Genomic DNA, 16,433 nt, shown 5'->3' with positions numbered 1-16,433 from the left:
GCAAATAATACAGTGATATTCAGTTGTAACTGTATTTTTAAAGTCTATCCAGACTTTACTTCCATTATAAAGAGTGAATATTTTGCTAAATGTAAACTAGAGAGTGAATAGCACAAATCACACATTACGTGTCAATGTTGAGCATGAGAAAAACAAAACAATGATGAGAATTAGGCCGTATTGTTCCTTGGTATTACCTTATATTTAATGACGTAATAAGGTTAAATATGCCTTCATTTACTGTTTATTAATTGAATGGCTTCAAACTTATTTCTAAGTCAAGTGAAAACTGTCAAACAAATGAGAAGACAGAGACACCACCGCCGGTCAGGTTAATCCCCAAACATGGGCCGCAGTCGCAGTCACGTCGTCTGGCCCCGTCTCCATCATGGCGGCCCCCGTCCAGACACCAGTTTCACCGAACACAACGGGGGAATCCTGCAACTGCGTTTGCGCATGCGCACTGGCAGGAGCTTAGGTGCGCGAGCACAGTCTCGCGGCAACAACTCGCTGAGGCAGGCAACAGTCGGGGCGATAGCAACGGAAAGCAGCTCATCAGCGGAGACAACGGGACGGCTGAGAGAGAGAGCCACTCCGGTGAGTAGAAACAACTCAACTTAACTTAAAAGCAGCTTGTTTATGTTTTAAATCAGGTTTTAACCGGTTGGTTTGATTTTTCGTGTTATATAAAAATAGTTATTCCATCCTCCGTAGTTTCAGTGTGTGTGTATTACCGAACAGGCCTCCAGAGGGGGGTAACGCTAGCCTGAAAAAAGTCTCATTTTCACCCACACACTTATTTCTGATTTTCACTTCGCCACAGCCGCTCTGTGTTACATTAAACTCACAGTTTACACCTCGATATTCAGCGTTTGACTAATCAAAACACTAGCCCAGCTCGGTAGCAGGTGTCGGTGGTTAAGTTAGCTGGGAGCTAACAGGGTTACGGTGGAGTCACACGGCGGCGGCGGCGGCGGCAGCAGCGGAGTCTGTCGCACCGTTAAACGGCCGCAACACCGTCAACTGTCACAACAGACCGACCGGGGGAGACCTCACTGAAGTTAGTTTAGTTTAGTCAGTTTTAGTGAGTTCATTTCGGTCCTGTAGAATCAAGTACGCACAGCAATAAACAACATTATATACACATGTGATTTAAACACAAGTAAACAACACATAATAAGTCATTTATTTTTCCCCTTAAAGTATAAATCCAGAACAGAACAAAACAAAAAAGAGTCACACACACAGGAGAGGTTTACTGTACAACCACCAGACTTGATCACAGTGTCACATTATATCAGCTGACCCTGGTGGTTTATTACAGTAATATAAGATCTGACCCACCGCAGGTAAATATTACACCACTGACCACTTATTCCTGTTGTAAACAGTTTTTTATTGACTGTAAACAACATCTATTGCACGTCTGTCCGTCCTAGGTGAGGGATCCCTCCTCTGTTGCTCACCCTGAGGTTTCTCCATGTTTTTCCCCTGTTAAAAGGGTCTTCTTAGTAGTTTTTTCCTCAGTCTATATAAGGGGTGAGGATGTTTTAATGAGGCTATGTGAAGCTGTAAAATGATAAACACAACAGTGTATGATATTTTTAGCTCAGATAGTTAAATGATTAATCCAAAAAGTCAGCTACTGATTCATTTTTTAGACAATAAATGGTGAAATTATGTTACTAAATCTCTATAAGTATGTAATATTTGTACATTTTCATCGATAATATGTAAAAATTGAAAGAAGATAACACTGCATCAGTATCTGCAAATGACCATGGCACCATAGTTATAAAATAGGATGAAAAACAGAAAGAATACTCATTGAAAAGTACTTTTAACTTGTAAATATGTGTCGATTTGCAGCTTTCTCTTGTCTTGAATGTACAGTAAACTGGATTATTTTAAAGTGTAAACTGTGGCAGACAAACAACAAACAACAAAGACACCTGTCAAAAGTCCACCTAAGATATAAAAGCAGCTTCAAGTTTGCGAAAGTTGAAAATAAAGTAAAACTATAAATAAATTTACATGCATTGTGTGATAATGTGTGCAATTGTATGGATCCCTTAAGACCAGAGCATCGGCGCTGACAGTTTAAAGCCTGATTTTACAACTAAACCCTGTGATATTCGCAGCTCTGACAAGAAACATGAATTTAAAGCAGGAAAGAGAAATCCCTTTTGGTCGTGTCATTTTATCACCAGAGCTCTGTACAGTAATAAAAGAGATAATGAATGGGTGAAACACTAAAACAACCGGTGTGATGTGTTGCAGATCTCCCGGGAATGTTCTGGAAATAGGAATAAAAATAGAGTCTGCCAGCTGGGAAAGTCCAGGTTTTCAGTTACAGTCTTACACATTCACATCTAATCATGCATCTCATAATAAACTCTGATGCTGACATGAAGGTCTGCAGATGTAGTCAATACATCATAACTAAGTAAGAGTCCACTGTTGTCTGTATTGCATGAATCAGAGCCAAGCAGGTGTTTGGTCTCAAAATAATTTCCCACATAGACATGTCTTCTGAATATTAATCATATTAATAATAGGAAATCTTCTGTTATCAGCACATTTTTGGCATTTTTGCATTTAAATTAGGTCGTAAAAAGTGTTGTCTTGTGATTTGCTGTCAGTCACTTACCGGTAATCATTTTAATGGCAGTTGCTACGTTTTTTTCTGATAAATATAGATTAAAAAAGTAACTTAATAGGCAGTAAATGTCCTCAAAATTAGGTCTAACTAAGAATCATTTCCAACATAGACTATTCTTCTGAACATTAATAACGTTAAAAATAGGAAATCTTCTTGAATCTGCATATTTTGGGGCATTTTTGCATTAAAATGATCTTTAAAGGTATGGTCTAATGTTGTTCTGTCAATCAACTAATCATTTAGGCTAACTGGCAGTTGCTAAACTTTCTGATTAATATAGATTTACAGGTCGTGGTGACCAGAGAGGTGTTTGCAGCCAACCAGTAAATCAACAATCTCCCTTTTCCATTTACAGGCACAAATTTGTCAGAACAGATGTAATGTTAATATTTAATGGACTCATTGGACACTGTGTTAGCACATGGAAATACTGGCATTAACTGGCTGATTCACCTGTGACAACCAAATTGCAAATTGCTGAGCTCAGATAGTTACATGATGAATCAAAAAAAAGTCAGCAACTGATTAATTATTTAAGCATTTTCAAGCCAAACAATCGCTGTTTATCAATATAGTGTCAGAATTTGCAAAGAATTATGCAATTATGTTACTAAATCTCTCTTAGTATGTAATAATTGTAGATTGTTAGCAATAATATAGGGTATGAATGTAAAAAATTGAAAATGATAACACCACATCAGTTGTCTGTAAATGACCATGGGACAAAAACAAAATGAGATCATCCTTAAAAAATGTAATTGTAAAATGTGTCTATTTGCAGCTTTTTCTTTCCTTGAATTTACAGTAAACTGAATCAACAGCTCATTTTTTTTTTCCATTTAAAATCACAAATTTGTCGGAACAGATTGAAAGTGATATTTAATCGACTAAATCGGACGCTGTGTGTTAGCGCACGCGGAAAGAACTGGCATAACTGGTTGATTTAGCCTGCGATAACCAAATTAACAGCAGCGTTATTTGCCTGTGGGACAGTGGAGCCTGTGTGAAGCTCTGCAGCCAGGAAGTGATTGTTCAGCAGAACATCCTGGACGGACGGTGTTTACTCTGGAGGCCGTCGGCTCACACAGGAAATGCCCTGATATTGTTGGAGTTTTTCCTTGTGATGATCATTAATCGCTGATGTGTTGTTGGTGTTGGTTGGGTTTTATGTCTTGTTGCTCTGGCGGCGTCTCGGTGCGGCGGTCGGAGCAGCCTGCGTGAACTATGATGGGTCACAGCGTGTTGGACCTGGGCTAAAAGGATTAACTCAGACACAGATTAGTGGCCTAGTGAGTGAATCGGTAACTGGTCGCTCGTTGTATCTCATATTGTAGCTCTGTGAAGTAAGATACTGGTCTGACCGGTTAATTAGATACAAACATATACTGATATATTTCTGTTAAAATGGGATTTACACCTTGTTAGCAGGACTGATATTTGACATGTTGTCTTTTCTGTCTCCAGGTCTTTCTATAAGGTGGACCAGAACAACCTGATTCAAACAGTTCACACCGAACACACACTCAGCGCAGGTGAGTGTGTCTGTGCGTGTGTTATTATTACTTTTTTTACTCAATAATGCAGTAAGTTAGGTAAATCATATATTATTCATATGAGACAGGAGGATATGTTGTTCAATGCCACTATGAGTCATGTAGTATAAACCAACCTATCTCTTAAGTCACTGTGAGTAAGAACATTGATTTTATCATTCAGATAATGCATAACACTTTAATTATGTTTATAGATTATTCCCATCGTTTATTTTCTAAGAAGCTTTTATCAATTAATTGCCATTTTAAAGACCCAGAAGATCAGACAGTAAAGAAGAGAATAGAATAGAAAACTGATTACAGGGCTCCAGACTAATGTTTTTTATGTGCAACAAAAAAAAATTAGGGGCATAAATCGACTTGCAAATAGGCAAATATTCACATTTCCTTTTCATTCATAATCCTCACACACATTGGCCTCCCACCTGTATCATACGAGATTTATGAGTCACCCCTTTCACGTTTCACAAGTGTTCAAAAGAAAAAAAGGTACATTTACTGGTTGCACATGCGCAAGTAGATGAAAAATGTACTTGGACTGTCTCAAATTTTAGGGGCAGAGTGGAGCCTTGGTTTACATAACAAATGTGAAAGAACAACTGTGTTATGAACCGTTTACTGCGTAGTGGCATTGAATTAATCAGAGATAAACCATGTATTAGCATAAAGCTTAAAAGTTGTATGTAAAAACCTGAGTGTGTGTGTGTGTGTGTGTGTCGGTGTGTTTTTGTGAAGCAGGAGGATGGCGGTGAATGTCTACTCCACCTCTATGACCATAGAGAACCTGAGTCGTCATGACATGTTGGCGTGGGTCAACGACTCTCTACATTTCACCTACACAAAGATTGAGCAGCTCGGTTCAGGTCTAACACTTTTTTTTAATTCAATGTCGTCGAGCTGGTCATTAAAAACAAACGTACATTTGAACCTCTAGAAGTAAAAAACAAAACAAAATTTATGTGTGTGACTTTTATTTTTGAACAGGTGCTGCGTACTGCCAGTTCATGGACATGCTGTTTCCAGGCTGCATACTGTTGAAGAAAGTTAAATTCAACGCTAAACTGGAACATGAATACATCCACAACTTCAAGGTCTTACAGGCCGGCTTCAAGAGAATGAATGTGGACAAGGTGAGCACATACACACGCACACACGCACACACACACGCACGCACGCACACACTAGGGCTGGGTATCAATCAAAATTTTTCGATACCGGTACCGATACCGATACCTTCACTTCGATACCGGTTCCTGAACGATACTTTTTTCGATACCAATTTTATAATATCATTTCTAAAAAAAATTAAAATTACATTTCACATTACGGTACAAATCTTGAGTTGTATTTTTCTATTTCAACCAGCAGCTTTTCTAAGGGTCAATAGGTAGATCATTGCAGTCATTATATTTAGATGAATTTTGCAACCTGAAAATATTACTTAAACCCACTTTCATACATATTTTTTTGTAGTTGACATATTAAGGTTTTTAAATAGGCTAAGGGTTTCTGATTTGTTGAGGGAAAATGCAAAAAGTGTTACAACTGTCCCTGCTCTCCTCTAAACATTGCTGTTATAGGCCTATGTAAAAAAAAAAAACAAAACTGTGACGTGGTGGCCGCCAGCCGTGTTGTGATCCTCCAGAACACAGAGATGTCCAGTCCGCCCCTGTGTACAGCTACACTTGCGCTCCAGCATTTTGCGAGGAGAGGCAACGCTGCTCCGACGTCTGCTCCCTCTGTATGTGTGCGTCGCGGAGCCGCACATACAGAGGGAGCAGAAAGAGGCAGGAGGGAATGATAACATGACATAGCCGAATCATATCTGTATATTGCGCGTCGCGAAGCCGCACAGAGAGGCAGCCTCTCGGGAATTACGTCAATCGCAACGAAATACCGGAGCATTCTGTACAAAGCGCCAGTAAGTTTAAGCACATGCAAAACAATGAACACCGGACGTTTTCATGAATTTATAAAAAAACAAAAACAAAAACAAAACCGGACGCCCTGGACAGGATGTAAAAGACATGTGCGGGTAAAAGAGGACGTTCACCCTGCAAGCTCCAACCATGTAATGTTACAGCTGATCACCGACAGCATCTTGATCACGTGATTAACCTCTGGGTACCGAAACTTGGCACCGAAAAACGAGGCATTTTTGATACTCGGTACTACCGAAGCGTTTCGGTCGGTGCCACAAAAGAACCGAAGTTCGGTACGCAGCCCTAACACACACACACACACACACACCTCTTCTCTCTCTAACCCTGCATTTCCTCCCCAGATCATCCCGGTGGAGCGGCTGGTGAAGGGGAAGTTCCAGGACAACTTCGAGTTCCTCCAGTGGTTTAAGAAGTTTTTCGATGCCAACTACGACGGGAAGGAATACGACCCGCTGCTGTCGCGGCAGGGCCAGGAGGGGACGCCGCCGCCGCCCAACCCGGGTAAGTCAGACATACAGTACGTAGTAGCGTTGACCATGTGGCTGAGGCGCAGTCGGCTGAATGTGGACTCAAAGGCTTCATGTCATTGCTCTCACCTCTTCATGCAACCACATCCATCCCCACCTCTAACCCAGGTGAGCCCATTCATCACAAACCTAAAAGACCCCCTCGCTCAGGTAACACCCCCTCCATCCAGCATGTGTGTGTGTGTGTGTGTGTCTTTTCATATTTCACTTTGTTGTGTTTATTTTGTGGGCTTTGATTGCATCTCGGTAGTTGTGTGCACCTACAAAGTCTTGAACACAGTATATTAGTATATCAGTGTTTGTATCACAAACAGTCCGCTGCTTATTCTGCCTGTGTAGCTGCAGCAAACGAGGACGAAAACAAGATTAATTTACACAACTTTAGGGACGGGCATTTCAAGCAACAGACAGAACTTTCTGATGGTTGTAGGAGTCTTTCCTTGTTTCTCTTTCTGCGCCAGTAAAAATGGAACATTTACATTTTTTTCCGACAAGACAGTCTCATAAACTATTTGATTTTTTTTCATTTAATATATATCATATTCAAATATTCGAAAATCGTTGACCATCACAACACACCATGCAATGTAATTTATCAGGTGTTATCATTTAAGTGTCCCCTGGTCAGGATTTCGGTTTCAAACTGAGGTGCAAAAGTAGACAACACATACTGTACATTAATGTGATGTAATAAATGGGCTAAAGTCTCCCAAAACAATGGCATTCTTCTTTAAAGCTGTGGTCGACGTTGAGAAAGACGGTGAGAAAGATTTGAAAAAAAGCACCCCCCTTACACACACACACCCCTAGTAACCCCCACAGAGCAACAAGCCGGCCGGCAGAAACCAAACACGGCTCCAGCTTTGAATGTAGAGTAACAATGTTGGATTCTCAGTCACAACTTCCACAATAAAAACCAACGATTACCAGTTCAACAAAAACTCTGTCGTATTAGCAGCAGCATTGCTTCTCAGGCTTTCTCTCCATTGGTCGAACGATGACCTGATGTTTACTTGAGTTTTGTCTCATCTCCTCTTCGTCTCGGTCTTTTCAGTGGCAGAGCAGCGCTTTCTTTTGGCCTTTGCCGGTGGGGCAAGGAGAGGCCGCTGAATTCATATATTGAATATATTTGTCTATGGCTGAATTTCTCAGGGCCTTAAAGGCTGAACTATGTAAGTCTGGTCGCTTTTACGCTCCTCTCATCCATGTGCATTTGTTTACAACGAAACCGTCGAAAAATCAATACATTGAGCATGGATAAGGTTATATAACATAAACGATGTAACGTGTATATTTGTGTAGTCTTAACCGTCATAAACAAAAGATTGCCGGTCATCACTTTGCAGGCCTGCAGCCGCTACGGAGAATTGATTTATTTTGCTTTTGCTCTTTACATTGTGTAGGTCGTACTATTGGGCCATAATCACCATGTTAATAATAATAATGATCAATCTGTCTCAACGTCGACCATAGCTTTAAGGGAAGACAATTAAAGATCACAGTAAAGACTTCCTAAAAAGATGAATTTGTGTGTGTGCACGTGTGTGTGTTTGTTTGGATACTTCTATCTTGATGAGATAGAAGTCTTTTTTTAGGCTTCATCTCCAGGCCTCATCTCTTGAAGGGGCATGTTGACTGATCAGGTTAAGAATAGATGATTAGTTATTGTTTGTCTACATTAGTCCTTGATAAATTAGTCATTGCATTGAACAAACCACAGTGCTGCTGTACACTGGACTCACAACAGCACTGGATGAACACACGAGTCACAGAGATGGATATGAAGCATAAACACCCTCTAAGGACAAGTGTCGCTAAGTAAATGTGTGTGCCTATGTGTGTGTGTGTGTGTGTGTATTTCTGTCTTCAGGCCCCATGAGAACGTCTCCCACGGCCCCCAAGAACGTCCCCACCCCACAGAGGCAGATCAACGTCGCAGCCGCCCGCAGGAACGTCCCCGTCGCCCGTAACGGAGGAGACGCTGAGCTCATAGAGCTCAACCAGCAGGTACAGTAGACACTGCAGCTCTCACACACACACACACACACACACACACCGAGGCTGTTTGGGTGTTTCTCTGATCTGCTCCGTGATGCTACAGCAGTTTGACAGTGGGAGGTTGTTTTTCTTAGCAAAAGCTGCGTCATGTTGAGAATATCGAACGGGCCCAGGCAGAAAGAAAACTGCTTCGTCATGATAAATAATCACTGCAAGGTCAGTGTGACCGCTCTCTGCCATGATGGACTGACTCACTAAATCCTCAGTGGTGGAGTGTAGAGGCTGTTCATCAGGCAGCCATTAAAAAGCAATCACTTACATAGAGTGTTTGGACCGAAACACGGGTCTGTCAGTCACTCTGCTCTGCTCTGAGCCGAGGAGAAAACTTTTCTTGTATCCTACAAGTTTTATCCAATGAGGAGAGAGAACGGCATGAAGGGCTGTGTGCAGCCAAGGGATGCGCGTGAATGTGGTGACGTAGGGACGAGGACCAATAGATAGATAGATAGACGAGGGCGGGGGCTGCTGACTCCGTCGGCTGACAAGAAGTTATGGTGCGTTCAAGGCAACCCGTAACTCGTGTTTTTCCGACCTGTGAAGTGGTACCAGTTCGATCTGGTGCGAGTTCACGGGTCGGAAGTTACGAGTGGCCGTTATAGTGATTTTCACAGGTAAAACAGGTCGGAAAAACACGAGTTGCGGGTTGCCTGGAACGCTACAAAGTCGTAAATCGTGACTTGAAGCTGTAACTTACGGTTTCAAAAGCCTGCCTGGAACGCAGCATTAGCCAAAACGACCGGATCGCTTCTAATTCTTAATACAGGGGTGCAAACTTGTCACCTTTCGGCGAAATTCGCCGTTTTGGATCCCAAATTGGTCATTTGTGTGATTCGTGTAAATCCGCAATAAAAAAAAAATTTGAGAGAAGGGGGGAGGGTCCGGGGGGTCCGGCGAGGCGAGGCGAGGCAAGCCGAGCCGAGCCAATGCACCTGTCTCTTTAAAGGCGCATGCACCTTATCTGGATGACAACGAGTGGTGGCAGCGCTCCTCTTCTGTCAGCAATACACACCTGAAGCTTCACTTTTAATACAGACTAACTAACGCGACTTTTTGAGCATGGCGAGTGAAAGAGTCGGAGCTAGAAGATGCTCCAGCAGTGTTGTATAGGCGCTGTATGGGACCGTGTGTGTGTGATGATCGCGATCGCGGCCAATTAGCGATTAGCGCGTTTAGCTTTTATTAGCGCTGCAGCGCGACCTGAGCAGCAGCAGCAGCAGCAGGAGGAGGAGGAGGTTGACTGACTGTGGCAGGACACCTCTGCCTCTGTTTCACTTTATGTTGCTGGTAAATAATGTGGTTGTAAAAGTAGTAGGCTAAAGTTAAATTATTTAGTATGCACTAATTAAAGGGGCAGAGCTTTAAGAGACATTTTAGCTTTTATATTTTATAAGATCTTTTTTGTAAGAACCACAATTAATAAATATAGGTTATATATTTCAGTGAATATCTAATTGTTCTTAGCATTTGTTAGATAACTTTATTTGCCCAATAAATTAAAACATGTTGGAACTATCAATGTCTCCTCCCTTGCCGCCAGAATCTCAGCTACTTTTAACCTCAGACTGTCACAATGATGTATCAGATGTCAGACTGCCTCAATCTTTCAGTTTTAACCTGAATATACAAGACATGATTGATTTTCCCAACGATCAAAGTATACGAAACCGAACCCAAAACCGTGAACCGAACCGTTTGCTTGAACATCTTTTAAATACATATTGCCGCTTAATATGTTTTATGTAGCCTATGGCATTTTTAAGCTTCATGTGTGTTATTGGACAGAAAGAGCAGCGCTGCCTCGGAGCATAGCCTACATACAGAAAACACATTTACATCAATAAATAAATGTTTCACAATGAACCAATCAGTCTGTATAAAATTTTATTTAGTTTGAAGGCAAGTTTTGCAAGGTTCATCTGATGGACATCGAGGGACAGATTCTCCAAGTTTTGCACAGCTTTTACTCATGCTAAACCTGCATAGGCTGAAGACCCCCTTCACATATTTCAAAACCAAACACAGAGAGACAGATTGTGCAGGTTTAACAGGAGCAAAAGCTGTGCAAACCTGAGTAAATCTGGACCCTAGTCTCATGCTAAAATTGACTGTAAATTCACCTTTAAAGTTGGTTTTTAAAAAAAATTCCCCGGGGGAGCATGCCCCCGGACCCCCCTAGGGGTTCGGTATCTTGTCACCTTTTTTACCCCTGATGAGTTTGCACCCCTGTTAATACTTCTGCTTTAATGAGAAATAGGAAAATCTGAATCTGTCTTTTCTATGTTTTAATTTTTCTTCCTGTTTGTTGTTTTGATTATTACTCCTCCTCTGCTGTTTCACATGTGTGTTGTTTTGTCTCCTGTCTGTCTCTCCACTCAGCTGCTGGACCTGAAGTTGACTGTGGACGGACTGGAGAAGGAGAGAGACTTTTACTTTGCGAAGCTGAGAGACATCGAGCTCATCTGTCAGGAGAACGAAAACGAGAACCCGGTCCTCGGCAAAATCATAGACATACTGTACGCCACAGAGGTAAACACACTCAGATTACACACAGATCACATGTACATAGACACGCCTGGGTCAGATGTGTGTATCAGTGTGTATGTGTGTGTGTGTGTGTACATACAGTTTATAACCCAGTTGTTGCTTATATTATAATATTCCTCCTCCTAAATGAATGAGTTATTTAGACCAGTGGTCCCCAATCCCCGTACCGGTCCGTGGATAATTTGGTACCGGGCCGCAGAAAGAGGTTGAAAAATATATAAAATCGTTTGTTTCGTCTATTTCACACTTCCGGTCGTTTTATTTTGAAATTTTTGCCACTTCCGTTTGTGCATCTTCCCAGTGCTGCGCAATTGACAGGCAGGTCCACAAACGTAAAAGAGTGAAAAACACATGTCGCCGGGCCGGGAAAAACTCAATAATGAGACGACTGAAGACCCGACGCCTGCCAACAAGAAGAAATCTGTTCTAAAAGAAAAACCACGTGTCCTGTTTAAATTACGGGTTCTTTGCAACAGGTGATTCACATGCTCCAAGCTCCACAGTGTGTAATACAAGTGCGGGACCGGCCGGCTCTCTGCCGCTTCATCACTTCACAGAAAACTTACCCTGCGTTCTGGATTTAAGCAGAATATCCTGAGATCGCCACAAAAAGCACTGAAAACCTGCTTTCCATTACAAACATATTATTATGTTTGTGAAACGGAGTTTTCTGCACCGCCAGCAGCAAAACGAGATGACAGAGTAGACAGGACCCGAGATGACAGACAGACCATCACCCCCACATGACTGACGTTATTATTGTGATCCTATATTATGGTGAGTTGTAACAAAGAACGTAAACGTAACGGAAAACTACTACAGTCCTGTTTATACAGTACATGTAATATAAACAGGAGAACGTATGCTACGCACCCCCCGCCCCCACCGGTGACCAGTCCGCGGGGATAAAAAGGTTGGGGACCGCTGATTTAGACTGTTACTGTTACAACAACACAACACTGTGCTCATAAATAATGTGTTCACATGCACACACAAGAAAACCAGCAGATCCAGGCGCAGATAAGAGCTCACTGTCCCTCTCTTTAAAGCTCGGATGTTCCTGAGTTTTGCATGTAGTCAAATGAAACGTGCAGCAATGAAAACTCATATTCAGTAACGCCTGAGGGCCTGAGACTACAGAGGGAGGTGTTGTCCAGCAAATACAGTTGTTATCCCCAGTGCAGTGTCAGCAGGGTTTCCGCGGGTCATTAAAAAGCATTAAAAGTCATTAAATACATTTTGCTAAAATTAAGGTCTTAAATGGCATTAAAAGGCATTCAATTGGACCAGGGTGAATTTGATCAGCCCACAAGTCACTGTGTGGTGATGGAGAAAGGCAGGCAAGCTATTTTATTTTTGACCAAATATTCTTGTTGTTGACTTATGAATAGTGGAATAGATATAGTACTGTGGAGCTACTGTGGTATTATCATACAGTGAGATTTTGATATCGTGACATCGCTATAAAGCACAAAGAGCAGAAAAATAGTAAAATTAAACGTGGGTGAAGAAATAGAGAATTTTCTAAATTAATATTTTTCGGTGGTGGTAGGCTGATCGGGGATCGGCCAGAAAATTGCAATTGGTGTGATATACATGCAGAACCAAGTAATTTGGTGTGTGTATGTGTATATAGGTAAGTGTATGTATGCACACATGTATAGTATATTTGCAGTCATGGGCATTAAAAATGTTTGAAATGGCATTAAAAAGCATTAAATTAGATTTGCTGGTACCTGCAGAAACCCTGGTCAGATAAAAACAAGTTAGTTTCTGTCGTGAACAGCTTCATATTTTATGCTTCAAATGAACGTGTAAAGCTGTTGTACTGCTGCCATAAGCCGTTTCCAATTTGCAGAGTCTCTCTGAGTCTCTTTCCAAAATAACTCCCACTCCCACTTGGGATGATCCTGCTGCTCGGACTGAGGCGCAGAACAATATTTGTTACAGGGATGAGTCGTCACCAGCGCTGACGGATTAAATTATCTTTAAAATGTTTCTCTTTCTGTTGTATCCCGCGAGCTGCTCATCCAAAACCGAGTGGTTGTCAAGAGACAGATAGACAGAGATTCCCCCACTGTATCATCTATTTATTTTATATATATATGTATACAGTATATTTGTATGCATGCTGTGTGTATCTAAAAATCTTGTCTGATTCTCAACAATTTTTCTCGTCAGCCTCAACACAGCAGCACACAGCATCTGACTGAGATACAAAGCGGCCAGGTAGACTGAGCTTGAGCTGCTGCTTATCAGTCCCAGACACTGCAGAGTGATGTCATGATGTAGCAAGAGGGGAGACAAACAAACCAAGGACAGAATAGAGTTGTTGCTGCACTAGTTGCTGCTGTTAATCTCTTTCATACAAACAACGACGAGCGGCCGCGCTGACTGAGGTTGTCGTTGTTCTTTTCCTTTCTTTTCCAGGAGGGATTTGCGCCACCGGAGGACGAGGAGATCGAAGAGGGAGCACAGGGAGACCCGGACGAGTTCTGAACTCCTCCTCTTCTTCCTTCCATCACCTTCCATCTTTTTTGTTTGTTCTCCTCCCACCTCCCACCCTATCCTTCTCATCTACCCTCCTCTTTCTCCCTTTTGCTTTACTTTTTACAGTCTCCCTTTACTTTACTCCTCCCATCCCTGTCTGGCTGTCCATATCCATGACAACGTCAACGCTGCACAGTCCAGCTTCCCTAAACTTCCCAGACTCGTTACTACTAGCAAAAAGGACACTTAACCCAGACATGTCTGGACTAAGACGCAGCAGCCTGGCTCGGCTAACTCAACCGACTCTAACCTGTTACCAGAGGGGACAGCTGCACTTCAGGCCTGTCTTCGTCCGTCAGAGGTTTTAAGGTCAATAGCAGCGGCGAGATTACAGGGACGCAGCGCTGACGGCCTGGAGCCAACAGCGCTATCAATCTGTCGGTGTGAAGAGGCAGGTCACTTTCTGTCACCCCATGCACTACGACTGGTGACCACACATTGGCACACACACGCACGCACGCACATGCACACACACACATGCATCAGGGTTCTCTGTAGAGTTTATATATGAAAACCACACAATGTGACCAGATCTGAATATTTTGGATATAGAAACGTAAAAGTAGCGTTGTTGACGCCTCGGGAGGAGAGAGAGGCCTGCACATGCATGTATCATATATTATATGTGATATATATGCATACGATGACACATGTGAACGTACATTTAGCCGGCAGACATATCACAGACTTTGAACTGCTCACATGTACATGCGCTAAAAAAAAAAAAAGAAAAAGAAAAGAGTATATATATCTATCATTCCTGAGGGAAAAAAAGAAAAAGGAAATGGAAATCCCAGAATATGTTTTTATTCACCAAGTCGTTGGGTTTGCTCATGAAACTGTTCTGACTGACAGCTTGTTTATGAGATAGCATGATTTATTTATGTTTTTATTTATTTATCTTTTTTTAATCTGCTCTATACAGTTTCTGAAAAAATAATTATATATATATATATATATATATATGTGGTTTTGGATTTGGGGAAATTGAAGGTCTTGCACTAAAAAATGTAGCAAAACAAACTGACTGAAATGATCCAAAATGCCAACACGCAGTGAAGATACAGAGAGATGCAATTTTATATTTTGTAGATGAATTTAAAGAGGGTTGTTTTTTTTTATTTGCATGGAATTCCTCAAAGTCCGAGTCAGACGCGTCAATGTAAAAGTTATTCATCAGACAAATGTCAGGCTTTGAATTCTATGAACGAACAAATGTTTGAAAAAAAAAAAAGGGTTAGACTACAGACAGACACTACTAAATACTAATGTTTGACCGTGTTAATGGAGTTAAACATTTTAGCTGCTATTAGTACTCTTCTGTTGCCGTATTTAATTGCGTTTTTGTTGCAGCGGTTTTAAAACACCACAGTGGCTGCCAGGGAGCTTTAGGTGTGGTTTATTATTGAGACTGACAGCCAGGCTGAGTGTGATTGACATTAGTTGGACCACCAATCACCAGAGAGAACGCAACAACATTGAACCCCTCTCTCACCGTTTGTTACCATGGCAGCCATGTGATTAACTTGCATCATTTTGGACTTACTGCTGGAATTAAATAAAGTTCTGAGGTTCAAGAAAAGTAGCTAAGCCTCTTGTTGTGTGTTGTGTCTGAGGTGTTGCTGCTGCGTTATCCCCTCAGTAGGCTCTGGAAAGCTCTTCATAACACACATCGCACCCAACACTGCATCAAGATTCACTATTTCTTTTTATCTGTTAGTTGCACACTTAAAGGGATAGTTCAACATTTTGGCAAATTGGCCCATTGCCATAATCCCTATAGTTTTAGGAGTAGGTTACCTTTGGCTTTAATTGTCGGTGCAAGCTGTTTTTAGAACGGCAGAGCAGATGCAGAGACTGCTTGCCGAAAAACTGCCCGCGACGGGAACTTGCATCAGCGGTTTTGCATGAATTTACCTCTAAAACAACTCTGTCTCATGACGTTTCGATCTGTTATTAGCTCATAGCATGGTGAATGTGCAGGTCACAACTTGTCCACCAGAGCGTTTTGGAGTTGTTGGATTGTGTATTTGATGAGTTTGATGAGGGAAACCAAGAAAAAAACCATGAGCCTCCGTAGCGTAGCTCTGAGCAGCTCGCAGCTCTGCTCCGCCGTTCTAAAAATAGCTTGCACCGACAAATAAAGGTAACGAACCTACTCCTAAAACTATAGGGATTGTGGCAATCGGCCAATTTGCCAAAATGTTGAACTATCCCTTTAAGTTTTTGTTGCTGGACCATATTGATATTGATATTTGGCACTATTTTTTTTAGAATTGTGTTTTTTTGGTTGGGCATATTCTTTCCCTTTTCTCTTTTATCATATGGTGCTGCAACTGGAAACAATATTTCCGAAGGGATCAATAAAGTTTTTATCCATCTATCTCTACACACACACACACTAAACGGTGTAACCACGTGGATAACAACTCCTGCTGTCATCATTAGTGTTTGTCAAACTGTTTTCCCAAGTACAAAAGCCAAAAAGAGTGATGTGCATTGTTAAAGAAACAAAGGCACAGTTGATTTGCAGCAGCAGATTAGCATATTGACTCAGCGGGGCGCCTCTGTCGCTGTGGTCAGTGGTTCATCCTCC

The 16,433-nt window shown here is 41.7% G+C and overlaps 1 protein-coding gene across 8 annotated transcripts; it reads left to right on the top strand.

The window, feature by feature from the left end:
* Positions 1 to 524: 524 nt before the first annotated feature.
* LOC146961339 (microtubule-associated protein RP/EB family member 3-like) lies at positions 525 to 15,422 on the top strand. 8 transcript variants are annotated; one of them, XM_085770365.1, is made up of 10 exons: positions 525 to 597; positions 4,127 to 4,194; positions 4,951 to 5,078; positions 5,200 to 5,345; positions 6,500 to 6,659; positions 6,794 to 6,835; positions 8,556 to 8,692; positions 11,120 to 11,269; positions 13,469 to 13,516; positions 13,718 to 15,422. In XM_085770365.1, exons 3-10 carry the CDS (start codon positions 4,958 to 4,960, stop codon positions 13,784 to 13,786), a joined length of 873 nt encoding a protein of 290 aa, XP_085626491.1. In that variant the 5' UTR covers positions 525 to 597; positions 4,127 to 4,194; positions 4,951 to 4,957; the 3' UTR covers positions 13,787 to 15,422. The 8 variants fall into 8 exon arrangements, with proteins under 8 accessions (XP_085626491.1, XP_085626493.1, XP_085626496.1 ...); XM_085770367.1 differs by lacking the exon at positions 6,794 to 6,835 and having other exon boundaries at positions 4,954 to 5,078; XM_085770370.1 differs by lacking the exon at positions 13,469 to 13,516 and having other exon boundaries at positions 4,954 to 5,078.
* The last annotated feature ends 1,011 nt before the right edge of the window (positions 15,423 to 16,433 follow it).

Source organism: Trachurus japonicus, chromosome 24, assembly GCF_045865225.1.
Source record: "Trachurus japonicus isolate A0001 chromosome 24, Traja_1.0".
In the NCBI taxonomy this organism is placed as follows: Eukaryota; Metazoa; Chordata; class Actinopteri; order Carangiformes; family Carangidae; genus Trachurus; species Trachurus japonicus.
Note: the sequence above shows the minus strand (reverse complement) of the source record. Positions and strands in the feature narration are given on the sequence as shown.

What these genes read in the sequence shown, in the direction of transcription:
- LOC146961339 (XM_085770365.1), top strand. Translation starts at nt 4,958, where the DNA reads ATGGCGGTGAATGTCTACTCCACCTCTATGACCATAGAGAACCTGAGT. An exon ending in ACATACTGTACGCCACAGAG is followed by an intron (nt 11,270 to 13,468) that starts GTAAACACACTC and finishes TTTTCTCGTCAG; the next exon opens with CCTCAACACAGCAGCACACA. An exon ending in CTGAGATACAAAGCGGCCAG is followed by an intron (nt 13,517 to 13,717) that starts GTAGACTGAGCT and finishes TTTCTTTTCCAG; the next exon opens with GAGGGATTTGCGCCACCGGA.